The sequence below is a fragment of the Ranitomeya imitator genome, chromosome 1, assembly GCF_032444005.1.
Source record: "Ranitomeya imitator isolate aRanImi1 chromosome 1, aRanImi1.pri, whole genome shotgun sequence".
NCBI lineage: Eukaryota > Metazoa > Chordata > Amphibia > Anura > Dendrobatidae > Ranitomeya > Ranitomeya imitator.
Window position 1 is genome coordinate 844378964 of NC_091282.1, and position 27406 is coordinate 844406369.

The 27406-nt window shown below is 42.8% G+C and overlaps 1 protein-coding gene across 3 annotated transcripts in view; it reads right to left on the bottom strand.

Moving 5' to 3' along the window:
- The window catches only part of PDE4C (phosphodiesterase 4C), a 238938-nt gene that overhangs the window by 52664 nt on the left and 158868 nt on the right, over positions 1–27406 (bottom strand). For 2 of the 3 annotated variants that reach the window (XM_069741067.1, XM_069741059.1), the window contains exons 5-9: positions 26279–26328; positions 22714–22826; positions 9466–9559; positions 7654–7826; positions 4760–4858 (exon numbers count right to left, since the gene is read on the bottom strand). In XM_069741067.1, the coding sequence (XP_069597168.1) occupies positions 4760–4858; positions 7654–7826; positions 9466–9559; positions 22714–22826; positions 26279–26328 (529 nt within the window). Of the gene's footprint in view, positions 1–4759; positions 4859–7653; positions 7827–9465; positions 9560–9951; positions 10165–22713; positions 22827–26278; positions 26329–27406 lie in introns of those variants that run through there. The other variant, XM_069741074.1, reaches the window with a different exon arrangement.

Sequence of the window (27406 nt, forward strand, 5' to 3'; positions counted from 1 at the left end):
ATTTTTGTTTTAGCCCCAGATTTGACATTTTCACACAAGACATGAGTAAAAATGGCACCATAATTTGACCCACAATTTCTGCTGAATGTAGAAATGCCCCATATGTGGCTGTACAGTACTGCTTAGCCATACGGTGAGACTCGGGAGGGACGGAGCGCTATTTGCTTCCTGGAGCTCAGATTTTCCTAGAACAGTTTGCAGACTCCATATTCAGAGCCCCTATTTGCTAGAAGAGCAGACTCTCCCCCTCAGGTAATCCCTTTCGGAATTTATCTACAGGTGTAGTGACGATTTTGACTACATATTTGTTCTCCAGAAACAAACAGCAATGAATGTTGCCATGTGAAAATTGCAAACTGCCATTGTAGTGACCAGTACATTATGCCCAGCTCATGTTCCTGGAGACATGCACTCATGGCAGGCTCTGATCGCCTCAAAAATGCCAAACATGTGGACGCTATATGTGGTTTAGGCACACTGTGGGGCTCAGAATGGAGGGGGAATTTGGATTTGGGAGTGCAGAAGTTTCTGAATTTCTTTTGAGGGGCGATGAGCCATTTTGCTTTTCCAGAGCCTTTGTACTACCAGTAACGTGGAAGCACCTTAGACTTCCATTAACAGATGATGGACCTGAGTGAGGGTTTTTTTTTGTGGATTGAGTTGAAGCTTTTATTGGGAACATTTTACATAAAGTTTGGGATCACATTTATCCTGCACTCTACGCTGGGCACTTACTTTGGGGTTTCCATCTAGATCTCCGAGTGACATGATTAAGATGAACTCCTTCCTCCCCCCCCCCCCCGAGGGATCCATTCACTATAATGAGGCAGTGGAGTTCCTTTGGACACCCATCTGGCCTCTGTAAGGTGTTGTCCTTCTTTTCAGAAGTGCACAAAACTGTGGCCGACGACACTCTTATGCAATTCTAATAAGACGGACACCGCCGGATCACAGGTCCTGAGGCGTCCACAGTGCCTCCATTTGCCTCATTATAGGGAATCTTCCAACGTGGGTTCTGTCTGAATCACGTATTTCAGATATTTACAATGAAACCCCGATGTAAACCCTCAGCGAAGAGAGAAGGAAAAATGTGTGCAAGCCTTAATGCCAACTTTGGGAGGCAGAATGAACAAAACAGCAGGTGAAGAATTGGTTTATTTATTTTTTACCCCGTTCCTCGTTTTTTTTTATGTTTGGCAACTGTCAAACACTAAAGAATGCTTGCTATTGCAAAAACTAATTTTTGCATCACCATATTTAGATAAATTTTCAATATTTTAGCCCACAGAGTCATGTGACGGCTTGTTTTTTTGCAACACGAGTTGACGTTTTTATTGGTATCATTTTCAGACACATGACATTTTTGATCACCTTTTATTGCGATTTTTGGGAGGCAGAATGAACAAAAACCAGCAACTCAGGATTTTTTGTCATTCTGCGTGTGGTAAAAGTGATAAAGCAGTTTTATTCTTCGCGACAGTACGATTACAGTGATACCCCATTTATATAGTTTTTTATGTTTTGGCGCTTTTACACAATAAAAACTATTTTATAGAGAATAATTATTTTTGCATCGCTTTATTCTGAGAGCTATAACTGTTTTATTTTTCCGCTTATGGAGCTGTATGGCGGCTCCTTTTTGTGGGACTCTGACGTTTTCAGTGGTACCGTGCTTATTTATATTCATCTTTTTGATTGCGCCTTAAGCCACTTTATGTTCAGCAGTATGATGATAAAGCATTGTTTTTTGCCTTGTTTTTCTTTTTTTTTAATGGTGTTCCGTAAAGGGGTTAACTAGTAGGACAGTTTCATAAGTCGGGTCGTTCCGCACGCGGCAATACTAAAATATGTGTACAATAGATTTTGAATTTATTTTTTTCATCCAAGAAGTATTGTTTCTCCTTGTGGAGATCGACATGCTAAGCATGCCGAGATGAGGAGACTTAAAGCCGAAATGCTCCTCTGGGTAATATACTAATTATGCAAATTGTCTCTTCAGAGAGGAACAGAGCTAGAACTCTAGTGCCACCTAATGGAATTAGCAATCCTACAAGTCAATGTTGACCTAGGATAATAGCAAAACCAGAATCTCAGTTTGTAGACACTGTGTTTCAGGATACTGCCCCTCATCAGTGCAAAGTGGAGATCTGGTTTGGCTGTGTTAGAAGTGTCCGACCGTTATCCAAGAAGTATCGTTTCTCCTTGCGGAGATCGACATGCTAAGCATGCCGAGATGAGGAGACTTAGAGCCGCAATGCTCCTCTGGGTAATATACTAATTATGCAAATTGTCTCTTCAGAGAGGAAGATAACTACAACTCTAGTTCCACCTATTGGAAGGTAGAGGAGCATTGCGGCTTTAAGTCTCCTCATCTCAGCATGCTTAGCATGTCGATCTCTGCCAGGAGAAATGATACTTCTTGGATAATGGTCGGACGCCTCTCACACAGCCAAACCAGATCTCCACTTTGCACCGACGAGGGGCAGTACCCCGAAACACAGTGTCTGCAAATTGAGATTCTGGTTTGGCTATTATCCTAGGTCATGTGACAAGGCTCGGTAAAGGGTCAACATTGACTTGAAGGATTGCTACCTTTCAATAGGTGGCACTTTATTGTATATTTTTTTACAAATTTTAAAAAACTTTTTTTAACTTTTCTATTTTGTCCTATTATGGGACTTTCATTTTTTCCAGGCTGATTGCTTGTATAGCATAGAGATGCAGTAGCCTCCCTGTGCTATGCAAACTGTCAGCGCTGCACTGACACAAAAAGCTGTTTTGTCATGCTCTGAGCATGATCAAGCAACTTTGCTAGCTCTGGTGACCCGGATATTATCATGACGACATTGGGTCACCATGGCAATGATCGGGACCCCATGACATCCACAGATTCAAGGGCACAGGGGCTTTCTTCCCTCTGCCGACTCCTGAAATGCAGCATTTAGGGGATTAAAGTGTCGGGAGTGGTGCGGGACCGCTCCTGGCACTGAGTGCCGGGTCTCAGGTGTCAGAATCAGCTGACACCCAGCAGAGATCACACGCGCACAGCCTTTTTGCGCACGCAAAATCACTGGGACGTATCCATACGTCCCAGGTCAATAAGTCTCAGTGGGAAAGGGGTTAAAAATAAGGAAATAATAAAAAAAAAAACTTGATAGGAATCACTGCGTGCATAAAAGTCTGATTTATCAAGTTAAAAATTTTTTTTTTAAAAAAAAAAGCCTAAACTGATAACTTTCAGGTATCTCACATCATGAAAGTATAGAATTAGAAAGCAATCAAAATAAAGTACATAACCCAAAATGGTACCAATAAAAACTTCCACTTACCGAGGAAAAAGCTTGGGTTGATCAATGGAAAAATAAAAAGGTTATGTGTCTCGGAAAATGAGTTTTTTCCAATACACTGTATGGTAAAATGAATGGTGACATTCAAAATTGAGTTATTGCTCAAGGAAGAAGTGGAAGAAAAATAGAAATTTTGCCTGACATTGCCATCTCCGTGTGTGGTTCCACCATTACTCCCAAGCAACATGCCCGCTGCCTTGGGGTCATACTTGATTCCGAGCTTTCCTTCACCACCCACATCCGATCACTGGCTCACTCTTCTTATCTGCATCTCAAAAACATTTCTAGAATTCGCCCTTTTCTTACTTTCGACTCTGCAAAAACTCTTACTGTTTCACTCATTCATTCTCGTCTGGACTATTTTAACTCTCTCTTAATCGGCCTCCCGCTTTCCAAACTCTCTCCAATCTGTCCTGAATGCTGCTGCCAGGATTATATTCCTCATCAACCGTTACACTGATGCCTCTACCTTGTGCCAGTCATTACACTGGTTACCCATCCACTCCAGAATCCAGTACAAAACTATTACCCTCATCCACAAAGTGCTCCATGGCTCAGCACCACCCTACATCTCGTCCCTGGTCTCAGCCAACCACCCTACCCGTGCTCTCTGCTCCGCTAATGACCTCAGGTTAACGTCCTCAATAATCAGAACCTCCCACTTCCGTCTCCAAGACTTTACACGTGCTTCGCCAATTCTTTGGAATGCACTACCCAGGTGCCTAAAACGCATTTGTTCAGACTGGCCTACCGCCTCAACGCATTAACGTAACTATCCCTGTGGGGCCCATTAAAAAAAAACAAAGAAAAAAAAAACATAATCAGGTTCCTCGCATCATGTTCTCATACACTTTATGCAGTTAATAGCCCTGTGTGTCTGTACTGTTACATACTTAGGCTGTTAACCGGTTCATGCAGCTTTACATGAACACCCGAGCCTTACACTATGGCTGGTCCGAACAGCAATTGTTACCATCCACCTCTTGTGTCTCCCCCTTTTCCTACAGATTGTAAGCTTGTAAGCAGGGCCCTTATTCCTTTTGGTATCTATTTGAACTGTGATTACTGTTATGCTGTAATGTCTATTGTCTGTACAAGTCCCCTCTATAATTTGTAAAGTGCTGCGGAATATGTTGGCGCTATATAAATAAAATTATTATTATTAAGTTATTATTATTATAATTGCAAAATGAAAAATTGTCCACTTTAGGAAGGGGTTAAAGAACCCTTATGTAAGCAATTTTCCAGAAAAAGGCATGGTCCTAAAAATCATGTCTCAGAGTCAATTGCGTTTGCTGAAGGTGATGTATGTGTGTGAAGAGATCTAGCGCTCTTCTAATAGGGTCACAAGCGTTCTTCAGCTGTCCGCATTTTACAGACTGTATATGCCAGCCATATGTTTGCTCCCTTACCTGAAAGATGGAGTACATGATGACAGTCAAGGGTCGGTTTCCAGAATACTCTGCTACCTTAAAGATATCAAGGCCCCACTTATTTGACTCTTCTATTTCCTGTAATACAATGCAGTACATACATGTGAGCAGGTGGAGTGTACGCAGGCAATGGTAAAGTTTCAGCAATACTCATCATGCTGAAACCATTACAGGATCCATTACACGGGAATACTGTATACAGCAAGTACGGTTAGTTTATTGTAACAAGGTCGACCACCTCAGAGAAACTGTTAGTGCACAACCTCCACAACGCCTCTTCATATCAAACCATTGCCCTTCTCTCATAACATTCCTTCCCATGGTCACTGAATAGTTTGACATTCTCTCTACAAGTCACACCTCACCACTTGTGCACTTGACCCCATTTCTTCCCAATCTTACCTCATACCTAACCCATCTCTCAACTTATTCATCTTTTGTGTCTTCCTTCTGCTTTCAAAAACACAAAAATCACGCTATCGTGAAGAAGCCATCCCTTTACCCCACCTCTACATCCAGCTATTGCCTCATATCACTACTCTCCTTTGTCTTTAAGGGCAGCTCGGTGGCTCAGAGGTTAGCACAGCAGCCTTCCAGCGCTGGAGTCCTGGGTTCAAATCCCACCAAGGACAACATCTGCAAGGAGTTTGTATGTTCTCCCCGTGTTTGCATGGGTTTCCTCCGGGTTCTCCAGTTTCCTCCCACATTCCAAAGAAATACTGATAGGGAATTTAGATTGTGAGCCCCATTGATAATATCTGCAAAAAAACTGTAAAGTGCTGCGGAATATGTTAGCACTATATAAAAATAAAGATTATTATTTGTCTCAAAACTCCTTGAACAGCACGGCCACATTGAACTTTCCTCCTACCTCTCATCCAACTTGCTCTTCGACAACATACAATCCGGCTTCTGTCCCCACAACTCCATGGAATTGGTCCTAACCAAAATTACAAATAACTTATGAACCGCCAAACTAGCAGACAATAATCTACTACTCCTACTTCTTGAACTGTCACCTGCCTTCAACACAGATGACCACTGTCTTCTACTAGAGATCCTCTCTTCAGGGGGCATCAAAGACCTTGCTCTCTCCTGGATTTCCTCATACCTACATTTAACGTCTCTTATTCCCATAATATCTCCTGCCCTCTCTCTGATGGTGTCCCTTAAAGCTCTGTCCTGGGAACACTACTCTTCCCTATTTGTAGCTTTGTCCTGGGATAACTCAAGGTTCCACAGCTTCCAGTATTACCTACACGCTGATGACATTTAAATCTACCTCTCTAGCTCAGATGTCACCTCTCTGCTGTCCAGAATCCCAGTTTGTCCATCAACTATATCTTCCTCTTCTTAACTCACTTCCTGTATCACAAGTCCACTGCCTCGTTGTAACTCTTGATTCCGTTTTGTCCTTCAAGCCTCACATCCAAGCTCTTAGCACCTCATGTCGTCACCAACTTTAAAATATTTCCAGAATCCATCCTTTCTTCAATTCTGAATCTACAAAAATGTTAGTGCATGCCATCATCATCTCTCCCCTCAACTACTGCAATATCTCCTCTGTGGCCTCCCAACTAACACTCTAGCAATTCTCCAGTCTGGTCCTAACTCTGCAGCCTGATTAATCCCCATCTCTCCTCTGCCAATCCCTTAACTGGCTTCCAATTAGTCTGTGAATCCAGTTTAAACTACTGACTTACAAAGCTGTCCATAATCTATCTCCTCCATACATTTCCGAACTAATCTCCCGACACCTCCCCACGTGTAATCTTTAAGGTACCGTCACACATAACGATTTCGTTAACGATATCGTTGCTTTTTGTGACATAGCAACGATATCGTTAACGAAATCGTTATGTGTGGCAGCGACCAACGATCAGGCCCCTGCTGGGAGATCGTTGGTCGCTGGGGAAAGTCCAGGACTTTATTTCGTCGCTGGATCTCCCGCTGAATCGGCGTGTGTGACGCCGATTCAGCGATGTCTTCACTGGTAACCAGGGTAAACATCGGGTTACTAAGCGCAGGGCCGCGCTTAGTAACCCAATGTTTACACTGGTTACCAATGTAAAAGTAAAAAAAAAAAAAAAAACACTACATACTTACATTCCTGTCACGTTCCTCAGCTTCAGCTTCCCTGCGTCCCCCAGTGTGAGCGCCGTCCGTAAAGCAAAGCACAGCGGTGACGTCACCGCTCTGCTTTCCGGCAAGCTCGCTTACACAGTGCAGGAAAGCTGAGGCCGGGGGACGCGACAGGAATGTAAGTATGTAGTGTTTTTTTTTTACTTTTACAATGGTAACCAGGGTAAACATTGGGTTACTAAGCGTGGCCCTGCGCTTAGAAACCCGATGTTTACCCTGGTTACCCGGGGACTTCGGGATCGTTGGTCGCTGGAGAGCTGTCTGTGTGACAGCTCTCCAGCGACCAAACAGCGACGCTGCAGCGATCGGCATCGTTGTCTAGATCGCTGCAGCGTTGCTTAATGTGACGGTACCTTAAGTCCTTATAAGACCTCAGTTTCTCCTCCCCTGTGTCTATGTTCCTCGCCATTTACCATTCAATACGTCCAATTGTCTCCCACAATTGAATAGTTCAGACACAACATGAAAACCAATCTCATTTGAAAAGCCTACAGCCTGCAATAAGCCCACCACCACCTCACTATCACCAAGGCAAACTAACTCACCAACCTACGGTCTCCTTCCCCAATACCATGTTAGATTGTAACCCCGTGAGGACAGGGTCCTGTCCCCCTCTGTACTAGTCTGTCACTGTAAATATACTGCAGTTATAGTTTAGTATATGTTAACCCTCTTCACATGTACAGCACCGTGGAATCAATGGTGTTTAAAAAACCTATATTAACAATAACCTTTGCCAGAAGTGATTCCTGATCGGTCTTCACCCCAAAACGTGGAATACTGCAGGTAGTGAAGCTTGAGCTGTGTGTCAATTTCTTTACACCGCTAATTTGGGACATGGGTCTCTTCTTCTTTTCCTTCTCCTTGGTAGTTGGAGAGGGAATTTCAACTTCATGCTGTTTGTCTGAAATCACATTGTTTCTTTAGAGTCGTTCATCACTACATTGCAGACAGTTACAAGTTCTTATGTGTTCTGGAATATATCATGTTTTACCATTTCATTATTTAGATGTAGAAATCTTCCTACTTCTCCTTGACCACCAAGTGATAGAGGAGGAGCTGTCAACCACTTAGCGTGGCGAGACACTTGGGAAAACATGGAACGCTTGGGCTTTCTCTATGAGTCCTAGCAGCACATATGCAGCATTGTGCATGAATATACTGAATTATATGGAAAGCTATACCTCGGAGCACCTAAAAGCCAAACTGAAGAGGGATTCCAGTCATAAGCATCATCCCTTATCCACCAAAGAAGCATTAGATCAGAGGGATCCAATTTCTGAGAGCCTGACCAATACCCTGGCCCCCTGTTCGCCCAATCATAAAAAGGGGTCATTGTATGATGTCTCAATGCAGCAGGCATGCCATCAATCTCAACAAAGTTAAACTGGTTTTCCGTCACACTCTGCATGCCCCAGAGGGGGCCGCAGTCTCAATGGGAAACGCGGGCTGTGATGTCAGCAGCCAATGTGAAGAGAAGACCACCGGGGAGGATCGGAAATGTAAGTGGGCGAATGTGTGTGTTATATACCTATTTCAGTAATATTGCTCTGTGCAGACTGTGGCTACGAATTAAAGAGGCTTTTCATTTTCAGGAAAGTAGGCCCTAAACCTTGTAAAATATCTAAACCAAAAAAACAGAGAAAATACTCACCCTCAAATATCTAAAACAACATACAGAGAAGCACTCACCCTCCCGGGGTACAGCATTGGCTCTCCATGTATCGGTATTTTAATTGTAGTGATGACCTCATTTTGCTTGAGCATATCACTTCAGCAGCCAATCACTGAGCTCAGCAGCTCAGGTTCCATAAACAGAACAAGGTGCTGTGCTCAGTGACTGGCTACAGCGGTGATGTGGGCTGTCAATATATCATAACTACTGCAGCCAATCACTGAGCTCAGCAGCTCGGGTTCCATAAACAGCACAAGGTGCTGTGCTCAGTGACTGGCTACAGCGGTGATGTGGGCTGTCAATATATCATAACTACTGCAGCCAATCACTGAGCTCAGCAGCTCGGGTTCCATAGACAGGACAAGGTGCTGAGCTCAGTGACTGGCTACAATGGTGATGTGGGCTGTCAATATATCATCACTTCAGCAGCCAATCACTGAGCTCAGCAGCTAGGGTTCCATAGACAGCACAAGGTGCTTAGCTCAGTGACTGGCTACAGCGGTGATGTGGGCTGTCAATATATCATCACTACTGCAGCCAATCACTGAGCTCAGCAGCTAGGGTTCCATAGACAGCACAAGGTGCTGAGCGCAGTGATTGGCTACAGCGGTGATGCGAGCTGTCAATGTCCTATTACATACATTGGAGCAGCAGCGGAGAGCAATATTGAACCAGGGAGGGGGGATATCTACTCTGTCTGTTGGTTCAGACATTTTACAGCACTTGGGGTCCACTTTCCTGAAAATGGAAAACCTTTTTAATAAGGAAAAGCTATATAAAGTGCCAGTAACAGAAGAAAGCATCCTGAGGCAGAGTGTGCGCAGGTCACAGGAGAATGGTCACACAATGGGACACTGCACAGGCTTACCTAAGAACGTGCTGGATATGTATTCGGACACTTGGTTTCCGGAGCGACTTGTTTCAGACAAATGTGTCAGTTCTCTATTCAACATCCTTTTAAACTAGAGGAAGAGAGAAAAAAAGAGATGAATATATTATAGATGGACGCGGAGACAAGCGAGTCTGTATCCATACAACGGATCCCATCCTCATCAGCCGTAGATGATTGGGGTTGTCTTCTCCTCACACATGGAGTCTTAGCGCAGGCCGTGAGGATGGGAATGATGGCTGTACCCGGGTGGTCACAGGTGGCAGGCGCTGGCCCGGGGGGCACCGTGTATGGCAGAACATTTGACATTGCATTTTCCTCAATGACAAGGTAAAGGCAAAGGCCAAGGAGCATGCAGCGATGCCCGGTGCCCACTTAGGGGTTAACCCCTTCATCCCTGTGTGGCCACTACTCATCCACCGCTCACACACCCCTCCCCTCTGCCTCCCTACACACACTGCTCACCTTAGCCCACAGAGAGCAGCCCATCCTCCTACACCCAGCACCCACAAGAGTGCTAGGGGGTCCCCCATGTACAGGGGCCGGAGCCACTAGCTAGCCCCCTGGGAGTCCATGGAGGAGCCCGGGGAAGCCCGGGTGACATGCTGAGCTTCGGGAATCCCTGCACCACTGCCCCAACAACAACACAGCGAACAGACACAGGCAACCAATCACAGTGCAGCACACAAGCCAATCAGGGGCAAGCAGCCGAGACACACTCAGGAGGTGCGACCAATAGCAAGATACGAAGACATCAACCAATCACAAAGCCTGTTCACTAGAGAGGGCGTGCTCAACGCGACTGCAGCGAGAGGACATAAGAGAACCCGGAAATAGGGCTGAGGGCGGAGCTAGCGCGGGCGATGCGACAAATCCGAATACGCTCAGCTGTGGCGGGAAGGAGGCAGCGCTGTGCCGAACCTGCAGCAGTGACGGCCTCCAGTACATGACACGGCGTGCTGTCACCTAGTAGTGGTGGAGCGTGTGTGAGGTGTCGCACGTGTCCTCGGTCTCCATGTGTTTTACCACAGTGTTAACCCTGTGTGTACGAGAGCAGGTGCTAATGGTTCACGTGAACACAGTGCCCTGTAAATGCCGCCACTGTGACCCCCACATCACACCTGTGTCACACCTGAAGACTTGAGAAGAGGGACAGGTCATGTGACGTGTGTAGCGCTGGCCAAAGTCCTGTACCATTTGTTTCCCCCTGACGGGAGGAGTTGTCATACAAAGAGCTCCTGTGAATAATGTCACTGGTGACCCCTGTATTACCTGTACACTGACACTATATACAGAGCTCCTGTGTATAATGTCACTGGTGACCCCTGTATTACCTGTACACTGACACTATATACAGAGCTCCTGTGTATAATGTCACTGGTGATCCCTGTATTACCTGTACACTGACACTATATACAGAGGTCCTGTGTATAATGTCACTGGTGACCCCTGTATTACCTGTACACTGACACTATATACAGAGCTCCTGTGTATAATGTCACTGGTGATCCCTGTATTACCTGTACACTGACACTATATACAGAGGTCCTGCGTATAATGTCACTGGTGATCCCTGTATTACCTGTACACTGACACTATATACAGAGGTCCTGCGTATAATGTCACTGGTGATCCCTGTATTACCTGTACACTGACACTATATACAGAGCTCATGTGTATAATGTCACTGGTGATCCCTGTATTACCTGTACACTGACACTAAATACAGAGCTCCTGTGTATAATGTCATTGGTGACCTCTGTATTACCTGTACACTGCCACTATATACCGAGCTCCTGTGTATAATGTCACTGGTGATCCCTGTATTACCTGTACACTGACACTATATACAGAGCTCCTGTCTATAATGTCACTGGTGATCACTGTATTACCTGTACACTGACACTGTATACAGAGCTCCTGTGAATAATGTCACTGGTGATCACTGTATTACCTGTACACTGACACTAAATACAAAGCTCCTGTGTATAATGTCACTGGTGATCCCTGTATTACCTGTACACTGACACTATATGCAGAGCTCATGTGTATAATGTCACTGGTGATCCCTGTATTACCTGTACACTGACACTATATACAGAGCTCCTGTGTTTAATGTCACTGGTGATCCCTGTATTACCTGTACACTGACACTGTATACAGAGCTCCTGTAAATAATGTAACTGGTGATCACTGTATTACCTGTACACTGACACTAAATACAGAGCCCCTGTGTATAATGTCACTGATGATCCTTGTATTACCTGTACACTGACACTATATGCAGAGCTCCTGTGTATAATGTCACTGGTGACCCCTGTATTACCTGTACACTGACACTAAATACAGAGCTCCTGTGTATAATGTCACTGATGATCCTTGTATTACCTGTACACTGACACTATATGCAGAGCTCCTGTGTATAATGTCATTGGTGATCACTGTATTACCTGTACACTGACACTAAATACAGAGCTCCTGTGTATAATGTCACTGATGATCCTCTGTATTACCTGTACACTGACACTATATACAGAGCTCCTGTGTATAATGTCATTGGTGACCTCTGTATTACCTGTACACTGCCACTATATACAGAGCTTCTGTGTATAATGTCACTGGTGATCCCTGTATTACCTGTACACTGACACTATATACAGAGCTCCTGCGTATAATGTCACTGGTGATCACTGTATTACCTGTACACTGACACTGTATACAGAGCTCCTGTGTATAATGTCACTGGTGATCACTGTATTACCTGTACACTGACACTATATGCAGAGCTCCTGTGTATAATGTCACTGGTGATCCCTGTATTACCTGTACACTGACACTGTATACAGAGCTCCTGTGAATAATGTCACTGGTGATCACTGTATTACCTGTACACTGACACTAAATACAAAGCTCCTGTGTATAATGTCAATGGTGATCCCTGTATTACCTGTACACTGACACTATATGCAGAGCTCATGTGTATAATGTCACTGGTGATCCCTGTATTACCTGTACACTGACACTATATGCAGAGCTCCTGTGTATAATGTCACTGGTGATCCCTGTATTACCTGTACACTGACACTAAATACAGAGCTCCTGTGTATAATAACATAGTTAGTAAGGCCGAAAAAAGACATTTGTCCATCCAGTTCAGCCTATATTCCATCATAATAAATCCCCAGATCTACGTCCTTCTACAGAACCTAATTGTATGATACAATATTGTTCTGCTCCAGGAAGACATCCAGGCCTCTCTTGAACCACTCGACTGAGTTCGCCATCACCACCTCCTCAGGCAAGCAATTCCAGATTCTCACTGCCCTAACAGTAAAGAATCCTCTTCTATGTTGGTGGAAAAACCTTCTCTCCTCCAGACGCAAAGAATGCCCCCTTGTGCCCGTCACCTTCCTTGGTATAAACAGATCCTCAGCGAGATATTTGTATTGTCCCCTTATATACTTATACATGGTTATTAGATCGCCCCTCAGTCGTCTTTTTTCTAGACTAAATAATCCTAATTTCGCTAATCTATCTGGGTATTGTAGTTCTCCCATCCCCTTTATTAATTTTGTTGCCCTCCTTTGTACTCTCTCTAGTTCCATTATATCCTTCCTGAGCACCGGTGCCCAAAACTGGACACAGTACTCCATGTGCGGTCTAACTAGGGATTTGTACAGAGGCAGTATAATGCTCTTATCATGTGTATCCAGACCTCTTTTAATGCACCCCATGATCCTGTTTGCCTTGGCAGCTGCTGCCTGGCACTGGCTGCTCCAGGTAAGTTTATCATTAACTAGGATCCCCAAGTCCTTCTCCCTGTCAGATTTACCCAGTGGTGTCCCGTTCAGTGTGTAATGGTGACATTGATTCCTTCTTCCCATGTGTATAACCTTACATTTATCATTGTTAAACCTCATCTGCCACCTTTCAGCCCAAGTTTCCAACTTATCCAGATCCATCTGTAGCAGAATACTATCTTCTCTTGTATTAACTGCTTTACATAGTTTTGTATCATCTGCAAATATCGATATTTTACTGTGTAAACCTTCTACCAGATCATTAATGAATATGTTGAAGAGAACAGGTCCCAATACTGACCCCTGCGGTACCCCACTGGTCACAGCGACCCAGTTAGAGACTATACCATTTATAACCACCCTCTGCTTTCTATCACTAAGCCAGTTACTAACCCATTTACACACAATTTCCCCCAGACCAAGCATTCTCATTTTGTGTACCAACCTCTTGTGCGGCACGGTATCAAACGCTTTGGAAAAATCGAGATATACCACGTCCAATGACTCACCGTGGTCCAGCCTATAGCTTACCTCTTCATAAAAACTGATTAGATTGGTTTGACAGGAGCGATTTCTCATAAACCCATGCTGATATGGAGTTAAACAGTTATTCTCACTGAGATAATCCAGAATAACATCCCTCAGAAACCCTTCAAATATTTTACCAACAATAGAGGTTAGACTTACTGGCCTATAATTTCCAGGTTCACTTTTAGAGCCCTTTTTGAATATTGGCACCACATTTGCTATGCGCCAATCCTGTGGAACAGACCCTGTCGCTATAGAGTCCCTAAAAATAAGAAATAATGGTTTATCTATTACATTACTTAGTTCTCTTAGTACTCATGGGTGTATGCCATCCGGACCCGGAGATTTATCTATTTTAATCTTATTTAGCCGGTTTCGCACCTCTTCTTGGGTTAGATTGGTGGCCCTTAATATAGGGTTTTCATTGTTTCTTGGGATTTCACCTAGCATTTCACCAATGTCATTGGTGATCACTGTATTACCTGTACACTGCCACTATATACAGAGCTCCTGTGTATAATGTCATTGGTGACCTCTGTATTACCTGTACACTGCCACTATATACAGAGCTCCTGTGTATAATGTCATTGGTGACCTCTGTATTACCTGTACACTGCCACTATATACAGAGCTCCTGTGTATAATGTCACTGGTGATTCCTGTGTGTATAATATCACTGGGTGAGTATTTTCCGGCAAGCGGGGGGGGCGCACAGGGTATGGGAGGCAGGTGGTGACTCACAAACTTTATTTTTAAGGGGAAAAAAAAGAACCTTGATTTTTCATTCCTTCTCTCCAGAGAACGCTGCTTCGGAGAAGGAATGAATGCCGGCTTCAGCACCACACGCAGGGGACAGCGCTTAACTGTAGCGCTGTCTCCTGCACGGTCCGTGTGGTCCTCAGTCGGCACAAGGGTGGCACACGGCTGCCGCACGTGTGCCACACTGATGTGCTATGTGAGCACACGGACACGAATAATTCCGGTACCGATTTCTCCGGTACCGGAATTATCTGGACGTGTGAAAGAGGCCTTATAGACACATTTGAGACTTTATATTTGGGTCAGGGAACCTGTGGTCGGTTCGACCATTGCAGTTTTTAATGTACATAAAGCAGAAGTGCACAGGTTTTCTTGGTGCAAATTTTTACACCAGGTGCTGGAATTTTATCAACCTTTCGGATTCATTACCCTTACACCATGGGCCAGAAGCTTCTGTGAATCCCATCCAGTGGTCACAGATGACTGACGGGTCAGGTGGACCGGAGTCCTGCAAATCAATTCTCCCATCTCTACTCCAGCACCTCCAATATAGAAGCTGTTTGTCTAGTGTGCTGTGTCCCCTTTTTTCTTCTTCTTTCGAGTCAGTTTAGGGTCATTTTTTTTTTAAAGTAGACATATTTAGAAATGTCTTGGCCAGTTTCACTCATCCATGAAATAGCTAATGATCGCATCATATACTATCTGAACTAACTGCTTCATAGGCATATACAGTATAAGGTAGCTAGCTCGGGTCAGGAGACTCGGCAATCCGGCACAGTCTGCGTGTCACAGGTCTGAAGCTGGCCTAACTGAGATAGACCCTCAGTTTTGCAGTCAGTCAATAAGAAAATGTAGAGTGAACAGTGTCTGGTGGATTTTTTGTATGGATTTTGCATGCAGAAAAATCTCAGCTTAATAAAGTACACTTCAAGAATCTCATCTACACATTGTGAAAATGTCACACCAAAACTGACCTGCTTTGCAGATTTTAATATCCTCAGTATGTCAGTTCTTTGTGCTGAAGGCAATGAATGTATAGGGTGGAACTCTCAACAAAATCTGCCTGTAATACGTGTAGATTTTGATGGGTGTAGGGAGAGAATAAACGCCGCTGGGTCCTAGGAGTACCATTCAGCTCTGCTGTGCAGGCAGGAGGCTGGATTCCTCTTGTAACTGTGGTTAATATACCAGTTACAGGGGAAATCAGCAATAACAAGAATGTATTAATGGGTTAAAATGCCCCTCCAAAAGTCTGTTAAGAATTTATGAGGAGGCAGTGTGTGAAATAAAAAGTAAAAATAAAAAAAGAAAAAAGAAAAAAAAAATGAAAAACAAAAAAAAGTTTGCCTTCAGTCTGGATCACTGTTTCTTGCCCTGCTCCCTTAAAAATATGTTAAAAATACATCAAAATAATTTCCATGGAATTGGGAAAACTATTTCAAATGTTTTTAGTGGTTGTTAACCCCTTTACAACTTTTAACGTATCCATATGTCCAGGTCGGTAGGTACTTACAGACCTTAGACATATGGATACATCATATATTTAATGCAGCACCGTGACCGTAGTCGCAGTGATTGCTTTCAGGTGCCTGTGCAATCTTGCAGCAGGGCACATGGAGTCGTCATACTGGGGGTGGTGACGCCCCCCAAAATATCGCTGTGGTTGTTTGTTCAATTCTAAACATCCAATCACAGCGATTTCAGAGTTTCAGGAAATTTCATTGCCTGAAACACTGATGTCCAGCCTACTATCGGTGCTGTAAGAGCACCAATCATAGGCTGGAGCCTTGCAACCACAGCATCACAAAGTGCCAGCTCTGGTTGCTGCGATCGGAGGATGACGTCGATCGCAGCAACCAGAGTGCAGAGATGCCATCTGTCCCCCTCAGTAACCACCCTATGCTCCCTTATTTTAGCTGTAGACGTATACAGGGCGGTCACAGTGTCATTCTGTGCGCTGTGCTGGGCCTTGTGATGCCACAAACTAGTTCAAACCTGTGCCATCGCTGCTGGTGTTCCTGCTGATGCTGCTGAAGAAGAAAGAAGATTTTCCTGATCCTCCCTGATCTGTTCCTGATCTTTCCTAATCTACCCCAATCCCATCTACCCTCCTCCCCATCCTCCCTTCTGCCACTGAGCGCTGACCAGCACAGGATCGCTCGATTTTTGGCTATTTTTTTTAATTTTTCGTGCTTCCTGCAGCCGCCAAACGTTGATCAGTGACACAAATCACTGATCAATGTCCATGCTTGCTTTTTTTCCCACAACTTTTTTGTCCCTGTCTATTTTTTCCCCCACCTTTTGCACCACCTCCATGTGTGCATCCTGTAGGCACCGAGCGCTGATCAGTTACACAAATCACTGATCTGCACTCATGCCTGCTGGTTTCCAGGACTTTTTTGCCCCTGTCAAATTTTTCTCCACACCCCCCCTTTGTACCATTCTGTGTGTGTGTGTCCTACAGCTGCCGAGCCACTGATCAGACGCACATCACTGATTAGCACTCGTGTGAAAAAATAACTGAATAAAACTATTTAGATTAGTTGATAGGATTAGATTAGGGCCAGTAAAAATATACTGTAGCAATCAACGTCAACTATGGTAGATTTTACTGAATTGAGTCAGGGTTAGTGTCAGTGCGGAAAAAAAGAATGACATCCGTGCTTGCGTCCTACAGCCGTCGAGCACTGTTCGCTGACACACATCAGTGATCGGCCTCCGGTTGTTGCTCTTTCTTTTTTGAGTGAAAAAAATAGTAAAAAACAAATCTAGATTAGGGACAGTAAAAATATACTATAGTAATCGGTGTCTCCTTCGGTATCTTTTACTGAATTCAGTCAGGGTTAGTGTTAGAGCAGGAAAAAAGAATCGCATGCATCCTACAGTCATCGAGCGCTGATCACTGGTGCACATAAGTGATCGGCCTGCCATTGCGGTCGAGTTTTTAGTGAAAAAAGAATTTAAAAAAAATTTAGATTAGGGACAGTAAAAATATACAGCACTAATCGGCGATTACTACAGTATTTGTTACTGCATTGAGTCAGCTTTACTGTCAATTGGGGGCGCTGAGGAATTATTTTTTTTACTGACATCCGTTTAGTGAGTTTGTTTTTTATTTTACCAAATTTGTATATTTTTTTTCTGCTAAATAAAAAAAAGTATACGCCAAGCACTCACACACATACACACAACACCTGAATAAAATTTGGTACGCACACAAATACCACATACGTGAAATGTCATCCCACTTGTCCCAAACAAGGTATTCAGTGGAGAAGGCATACGCCTTCTTTGCCTCTGACATTGACAGTGAGGGAGAAGATCCCTCCTTCCTTTATTTTTCCTCCTCCTACTCCTCAAGTGATACCGAACAGCCATGCAGACGCCCAAGGACAGAAGATGAACCAGCGCCCACCGTTACCGACCCTGCATGGAAGTCAGTAGAAGACAGAAGATTATGAGCCACTGATTCCCCGAATTTGTGTCACAATCAGGAATCTAATTTGACACCACCATCCCCACAGAAATAGACTTTTCTCTGTGGATTGTGTAACCCTCATCATGGCCCAAACAAATTTGTATGCCCAGCTATTTTGGCACAAAACCGCCCTTCAAAATTTTCTAACTAGACCCCTGTAGACACAGTAGAAATTATGATGTTTTGGGGCCTGGTCCTTCATATGGGGTTAGTGAAGAAGCAAGTTTGGAGTGTTGATGTTTCATACAACACTCCAGTGTTCCGCATGGCTATGACCCGTAAATGATTTGAGGCAATCAAAAAATAAAATATCATTTTTGTGGAAAATTTGATTTTTTTATTTTCACAGCTCTATGTTATAAACTGTGAAGCATCTGGGTGTTCAAGGTGCTCACCACACATCTTAATAAGTTCTTGAGGTGTCTAGTTTCCAAAATGGGGTCACTGTCTCCACTGTTTAGGCACATCAGGGGCTCTGGAAACGTGACAAGACGCCAGCTTTCGATTTTAGCCAATTTTGAGTTCAAAAAGTCAAAACGGCGCTCCTTCCCTTCCGAGCCCTTCCCTTCCATTTTCTCCTGTTATGCTTGTGAAAATATAAAAAATGGGGTCTAAAGTAAATTTTTTGTGAAAAAAAAGCTAAATATTAATTTTTTCCTTCCACACTCCATTAATTACTGTGTAGCACCTGAAGGGTTAATTAACTTCTTGAATGTGGTTTTGAGCACCTTGAGATTTGCAGGTTGTAGAATGGTGTCACTTTTGGAATTTTCTGTCATATAGGCCCCTCAAAGTCACTTCAAATGTGAGGTGGTCCCTAGCAAAAATAGTTTTGTAAATTACCGGTAGGTTGAAAAAATTAAAAATTGCTGGTCAACGTTTAACCCTTAGGACTTCCTAACAAACAAAAAAATGATGTATCAAAAATTGTGCTGATGTAAAGTAGACATGGGGGAAATGTTATTTATTAACTATTTTGTGTGACATAGTTCTCTGATTTAAGGGCATAAAAACTCAAAATTTGAAAATTGCTAAATTTTCTACATTTTCGCCAAATTTCTGTTTGTTTGTTTTTTCACAAAAGTCATATCGAATAAATTTTACCACTATCATGAAGTACAATAGGTCACGAAAAAACCTTCCCAGAATCAGCGGGATCCGTTAAAGCGTTCTAGAGTTATCACGTCATAAAGTGACACTGGTCACAACTGTAATATTTGGCCTGGTCATGAAGGTGAAGATGGGCTTGAGGAGGTAAAGGGGTTAAAAAAAGTGAAAACTAGACACGTATTTCAGGGGTCTATTGAGTGAGTCTCAGGACCTGAACCCCACAATTAAAATGAATGCCAAATTTGAAAAACCAAGTGTCACTTTTTGTGACGCTTGAAACTACTTTTTACTGCATAGGGAACATTATACAACAGAAAACATGACACACAACCATAAGATTTGTCAAAAGTATATTAAATTTCATTTCAATAATGAAAAGGGAATTTTCCCCAAGTGGAATAAAAACATGACAGGGGAATGTGGAATGAGAATATGGAAACAAATTGACTATTCTTAATGAGGTAAAAGCCAACCAGACCATGATAATATGACACACCATAATAGTGCCAACAAATCAAAAAATAATAAATAAATAATGATAGTAAGGAATCTATCTATATAATCGTCTAAGGGGTACTTCCGTCTGTCTTCTGGGTAATTTTGCAATGCACCTCTGGGAATGGAAGCTGGCGGCAGCATCGCGCGCATCGGGACAGCTTCGGTGGACGCCGGAGGGTGAGTATATAACTATTTTTTATTTAAACATTTTTTTTGACGGGGATATGGTGCAAGCACTGCTATATACTACATGGACTGTGTTATATACTGCGTGGGCTGTGTTATATACTGCGTGGGCTGTGTTATATACTGCGTGCGCTGTGTTATATACTGCCTGGCTGCTATCTACTACGTGGGCTGAGTTATATATTGCGTGGGCTGTGCTATATATTACGTAGCTGTGCTATATACTACGTGGCTGTGCTATATACTACGTAGCTGTCTGTGTTACGTGGGCTGTGCTATATACTATGTGGCTGCTATATACTACGTGGCTGTCTGTGTTATATACTACGTGGGCTGTGCTATATACTACGTGGCATACACATGTACATACATACATATTCTAGAATACCCGATGCGTTAGAATCGGGCCACCATCTAGTAGATAATAATAAACCAATATAAGTAAAATACAAAAGTGTCAATAAAGGGTTTATTAGTACATCAATGCATCATGAAAAGGCCCTGGTGTCATGTAAAACAATCACTTGATGGGGATACAGGAAAAATCCAATAGGATAGAGGAAATTACATATGTATCCAGATAATTATACCATTCTGAATTCATAATAATATGGCTATTGTATCCAATAAAGTGACTGTGCAGTATGAATAAATAAATAATAAATAGTCTGCACATAAAGCCACCTTCAGAGCATTCATATCCACCATCAATCCATAGACAAAGTACCGTAGATATTGAAAATAGACACACTATGAGGAAGAGCTGAGAATGGTAATGGCATAGTTATAAAGTGCTATTGCACAGATACTGATACATCTATATAAATACATGAAGTGATAATCGGTATACAAATCTAAACCACTCTGTCCTGCCCTGTGTGAGCCTTTGATACTGCTCTGCTGCCTGCACAGCATTCTGCCTACTTAATAAGAGTTTCTCTTAACTTGGGCAACCCTTTGTGATTTTCTTAGTGCCCTATGACTCTTATTAAGTTCTAAATGTGAAAATGATTCTTTAATTCATACTCCCCTGATGAGTCCACCTGAACTGGTGGGCGAAACGCGTCGTGAGGAAAATAAGGGACACTATCTAGGACAGGACCTAAGTTGGGGGCTGCCGTGTTAGGAGGGGAATCTCACACGGGGCATGACAGGGTAGCTTATTAGCAACAGATTTCCCCTTTATCCCCTATTTTCTCCCAAGAATATGGATGGCTCATACTGGACATCTATAAGGGTGAGATGAAACCATTTTTATATATGAGCACGCGTTACTGTTGAGCACTTTAGTGTGGATTTCTTTGCCCTAATTTTTGGTCCCCAGCTTTTAACTAATTTAATTAAAAGTTAGGTTTTAATATCATAATATTATCCTTCCTTACTGCTATCACCATTTAATTGATAGGATTGGTTCTGCTTGAACACTGCATAGTGAAAATTATAAAAACAAAAAAAATCGCAACATTTTTTTTTTCAATTCCACAAATACTTTTTCTTTAACTTTCCAATTACCATATTATGGTAAAAAATACAGTAATAAAATAAAACTCATCCTGCAAAAACAAGAAAGCTAGCAGTCACAATGGAAACTGTGGAGAAACAACAGTAAAAAACTAAAAATTACTCCATCTTCAATGGTTTACAGAGGCAGCTGCCATGTCTTAGTAAAATAATGTATCCCATGAAAGTAACAATTCTGTATCACATTTCTTAGGCTACTTTCACACTGGCGTCGGCCCGTCGCAGTGCGTCGGGCCGACGTACCGACGTATCCTTTGACAACGCAGCACAACCGGGGCAGTGGATGCATTATTACAACGCATCCGCTGCCCCATTGTGAGTTGCGGGGAGGAGGGGGCGGAGTTCCATCCGCGCATGTGCGGTCGGAAATGGCGGACACGATGCACAAAAAAAGTTACATGTAACTTTTTTTGTTCCGACGGTCCGCCACAACACGACGGTTGCGACGTGTGGCAATGCGTCACAATGCGTCGCTAATGTTAGTCTGAGGAAAAAACGCATCCTGCAGCCAACTTTGCAGGATGCGTTTTTTCACCAAAATGACGCATTGCGACGTGCGTCGTACGACGCTAGTGTGAAAGTAGCCTTAGACTGCAGTATTACAACTGGACACTGTCAGACACAGACAGAAAATGACCCCTGTGCAAAAAGTCTATGGGCCCTTTGCAGCCCAATAGTTCATAGTGCACAATTCCACCTGCTTTGGCTGTGATAATGGCCCCCCTTACATCGTGGGCCCCTGTGCTACTGCACAGGTTGTACAATGATATTTCCAAACCTGCGACTGAGAATTACCACTCCCCTTGGCAAAGCGGTGTGTGGGCAGTGATTGGAGAGTGTAAGACTGTATAGGGGACACTATTTTGCCAGTAAAAATCCTTACATTTGTAGGAAAAATAGTAGAGGAAGAGAAGATTTTAGGAACAGATGCCCCAGAGACAATGTTTCATGGGGGATAACAATCGATACCAAAACAGACCTCTATAAATCCAAAAAGCATACTAGGTCTTAACGAATGCCAGGTTTACACTATTCTTAATGCCCGAAACATCAGAAACCCAATGGAATCATTGCTGACTAAAGCCATTTACCATCACAAAATCCAAAAGTGGTGATAAGGTGAAACTTTGCTCTGTGTTCTTTCTGTAGTTGTGAGCACTTCCATTTGTTTATGTATAGACTGTACTGTTTTATATGTTGGGGCACCAATACCACATGGTGAAGAACCTCTGGAAAATGTTCTCCTAACTTCTACAGCTGGGGCCTAATCTTCTGAACATGAAGCCATGTTCCACTATGTTTAATGGTTGCGAGAGCCGCCATCAATAAGCCTGCTATAAGTCTTACCTTGTTTGAGGCCATCTCACTGACAGAATGTCTTGTCTGCAGAGTCTCCAGTTGGTCCAGACACCAATCCAACTCCTCCAGAGTCTCGATGGCCAGTTTCTGAACGGCATCCTCTATGGATGGAAGAAATGGATGCATTTAGACGGACTGTTACGGAGACTTTGAAACCATGAAACCATCCTTTTAAAACCATGTCCAAGTTCCCAGCAGTACCAGTTACTAATGCCAAAGTTTGTGGGTCACACGTTCTTCAAAATCCAGTATCATCTGTCTTTTGAAGAAAAAAAAAATTGTCAAAAATATGATTTTTTCTGTTCAGGTTTTGATCATAGTCCAGATCTAGAGATAGGGTGTACCTGCCGGCATTGTTGGCATATAATGATTTAAACACCAAAGGAAGTTTTGTTTTCTCCCAAATAACCCCAACAAATGATCTCTTCTCTTCACACCCTCCCCCACACATGTTAAAGGACAAACATACAGTTTATATGCCATATCCACACACAGCTTATAGGGCTCACTATCACAGATTTGTAGATGAGCATGGATCCACATGTAAATCATTCTGGATCCCTTACATCATTACACATAAAGGGTAATCACTTCGGTGCCAACCTGGATATGGGGTAAATATTTGGTAGAGGTGGCAGCCATTGGCGGAGCACCTCCTCTAGCCCTTTTGGTTTTCATCTGAACAGCCTGCACGACAGGTAGATAAGACAATGTGGATCTGTGTATGCTCAAATGCCATGGAGAATGAAGGAGAGCATGGATTCTGCAAGGAATCGGAAAGCTACTACATGAACTGAGAACATGGGTTTTCCTGTGCGTCACGTTGTCTACTCTCCAGTCTAGATTTTGGTGGAAGCAGCTACCCCTATACAGATGAAGAGGAAGTGAATAGATGGGGGGAGAAAGAAGAGGATGATAGGCGGGAGACCAGGCCCAAATCACCATGACAACCAGCCTACACACTCACTGCAGTCCACTTTAACCTTTGCGTTGCCGGTTCACATCAAAATATGGTCATATAACTAGCCTGAATATCACTTTTGTTTTTTAAGCAACTGCATCTGCTGCCCATGCCCACTGGGCTTTTATTTTACTCAACGTAAACTGAGCTGCAGTGCGTGTTTCATATCCGCAACATGTCAGTCTCTCTTACAGGTTCGCTGAGTTTTCCCCATAGACTTGCATTAGATGTAGAAGAAATGCAGGTAAAAACGCACTTGTGTTTTTAGTGCGTTTCCACAGTGAAAGCACATAAAAAAGGCATGTAATCCACATGTTAGTATATCAATACAGTTTTGTTAAAGCTAAATACTAGGAAGTATCAAAAACAAAGGAGCTTTATTTAAAATGTGACATATCAACAAGAGGCAAAAACCGCAGTGTGAAAAACGAGTTAAAATGCATGTTCAGAAACGCACTGAAAAAACACAAGAAGCTTAAAGGAGTTGTCCAAAACTAAATGTTGGGCCCCGATAAAATAATAAAACCTATACTCACCTCCAGCTCTGGCGCTGTTCCCGCGGTGTCGGCACTCGCTCTCTCCGGGGCTGTAATACGGGTAGTTTGACATGTGACGTCGGCGCCCAATCAGCACTGGCGTCACTGTCCCCGCCTTCAGACAAACTGGACATGAAGAGGAAGCCAGAGATCAGCTGTAGCTCGGACTTCCTCTTCATGTTCATTTTTGTCGGACGGCGGAGACAGTGACGCCAGTGCTGATTAGGCACAGGGTTGTCCTAGTAGTGGACAACCCCTTTAATTTAAATAGGGGCAGAAATTCCGCAGCGTCAAAAACTCAGTAAAAGTTCATCGTGGGAACGTAGCCTAAAACAGCAACTTTATGAAAGATTTTACCTTACTAGTACTGTCAGTCTTATCATGACTGAAAAGTAATAGAAAAGAACATGACATTATCTGTTTTAATGCAAGCATCCAATAATCCAGCAGTTAGTCCACCTTCATCAGAGACCACCTCGGGGAGTAACGCAGAGTGGAGTACAATCATTATTCGATATAAAATAGATGGGTTAAATACGTTTCATGTTTAAGGGACTGCAGGAAGTGAAAGGTTCATGGGGCCTCTTGGGACTGGAACCATCTTCTGGATACAAGTCCTCTGGTATTTCTAAAGGAATGTCTGACGTCAATTGTTTCCTCTCTTGTGTAATGTAGGGTCATTCTCTTCGCTGAACTAGGCAACATAATCTAAACTATTATGTATCACATCATGTACTATATATACAGTGACATATAAAAGTTTCAGCACCCCTGGTCATAATAACTTTTATTGTGAACAGTTAAGCAAGTTGAAGATCAAATGATCTCTAAAAGGTCTAAAGCAGAAGATGACACATTTTGTTTGTATTTTAGGAAAAAAATATATATATTTTCATTTTTTACATTTTAAAAATTACAAAAAAGAAAATGGGTCAATGCAAAAGTTTGGGCACCTTGCATGGTTAGTACCTAGTAGCACTCCCTTTTGCAAGTATCACAGCTTGTAAACACTTTTTGTAGCCAGACAAGAGTCTTTCAGTTCTTGTTTGAGGGATTTTCATCCATTCTTCCTTGGAAAATCCTTCCAGTTCTGTGAGATTCCTGGGTCATCTTGCATGTACTGCTATTTTTAGGTCTAGCCACAGATTTTCAATGATGTTCAGATCAGGTGAGCGTGAGGGCAATTGTAAAACCTTCAGCCTGCCCCTTGTGAGGTACTCTATTGTGGATTTTGACGTGTGTTTATGATCATTATCCATTTGTAGAAGCCATCCTCTTTTCAACTTCAGCTTTTTTACAGATGGTGTTATCTTTGCATCAAGAATTTGTTGACGTCTCAGTGAATCTATTCTTTCCTCTACCGTGAAATATTCCCCATACCATTGGCTGCAACACAACTCCAAAAAATGATTGATTCGCCTCCATGCTTAATGGTTGGCGAGATGTTATTTTCCTGAATTCTGTGCCATTTTTGCTCGACACATACCTATGATCATTCTGGCTAAAATGCATTCCAAAATGCATCAGGCTTGTTTAGATATTCTTTTGCATACGTCTGATGCTGAATTTTATGGTGAGGACACAGGAGAGGTTTTCTTCTGATGACTCTTCCATGAAGGCCATATTTGTGCAGGTGTCTCTGAACAGTAGAACAATGTACCACAACTCCAGAGCCTGCTAAATCCAGTTTATGGCTCCTCTTCGTTGCTCACCTTCAGTGCTACCCCACTTATTTCTTGACTGCGGAGACAGAGGCTCTGCTACATAATGTTTCCGCTACTCTCCACTGCCAACTGGAGTGAAATGGGTTGCGGCTCTGGTGGGAAGTGAAGGGGAGCCATAGTTTGCACATGCACTAATGCGCTCACCAGTGAATAGAATTTGCATATTACAAAAGGGACATTTTGGCACAGCAAGCGACACTGAAATAGGCATCGTTCATAATGTTTTACATTGTCATATCCCTTGTACAAGGGCAGTGTTACTGACAAGTTCCCTTAAAGAATTGATAGCTATTTTTGTGTAAGTAATAATTTCATAATTTTTAACTCCTTACCGGATAAGTTTGATTTGCACGCTGTTGGTGGATTGTTGCCAGATGATCTCCTGTAAAAATAAAAAAAGTTAAAAGAACACTAAAACAGCAGCCAGTGATGAAAGGCACTGGTGTAATGGACTCCTAGTATATACTGTAGGGTGCATTATATACAAAATGTATAAAACTGCCATGCTAATTAATAGGGAAACGGACTAAAGCTACATAAATGTTTAGACACAAACATAACTTCCAAAATAAATACCTATATTTTGAAATACAACTATGGCTATATTGTTGAGCTCAATCTTAAAGAAAATCATTCTCAAATGGAATCTGTCACCACACTTGATCTAAATTATTAATATGGCCATACAGGCTATAGACTGCTGAAAAAAGCCCTAGCTGTATGCCCCATATCAGATGTCTTGTTGCGAAGAAATAAGCTTTCATCACTTTATATAAGTGACCTCTTCTAGGCTCTGGGGCGGACAGTGCCTGGAGATAACTCTGCCTCCAGAGATTATTTTACACGAAGGAGGAGTTACCAGTATGATATGTAATGGCCACTCTCTGCTCTCCCAATCTCACTGCAGAGTTGTGTGTGGTTATAACTGACACATCTGCAGGTTTTCCTCAGGTTCAGCTTCCAATATTGTTGGAATCCAGCAGAACTGGGAGAGAGGCAAAAAATGTGTTTGCAAGAAGAAGAATGTCATTTCTCCTGTTCTGTGTTAGTTACATGTCTCACACTGGTAACTCTCACTTCATGTAACATAAGCTCTGGAGGCAGAGTTATCTTCCAGGCAGGGTCCTCCCCAGAGCCTGGAAGAGGTCACTTATATAAAGTGATAAAAGATGATTTCTCTGGAACAAGACATCAAATCCCAGATATCAAGTTATCACTTCATTCAGCTTCCTATGACTTGCATGCCCAAATAAAAACAAATCCCAAAAAACTTGGCACGCTAGATGAATAATTATCATATGCAAAAGGTTTATTGATGTGCATCCATAAAGGCAAGTCGAACGTTTTCGGTCCACATCCGGCCCTTCATCAGAACAAATATAAGAGATCTGGTGCAGGGAGAAACGTTAATCCTGTCTCTATAAATTTGGATATTGGTAGGGTAGCCTGGATGCAGCAAA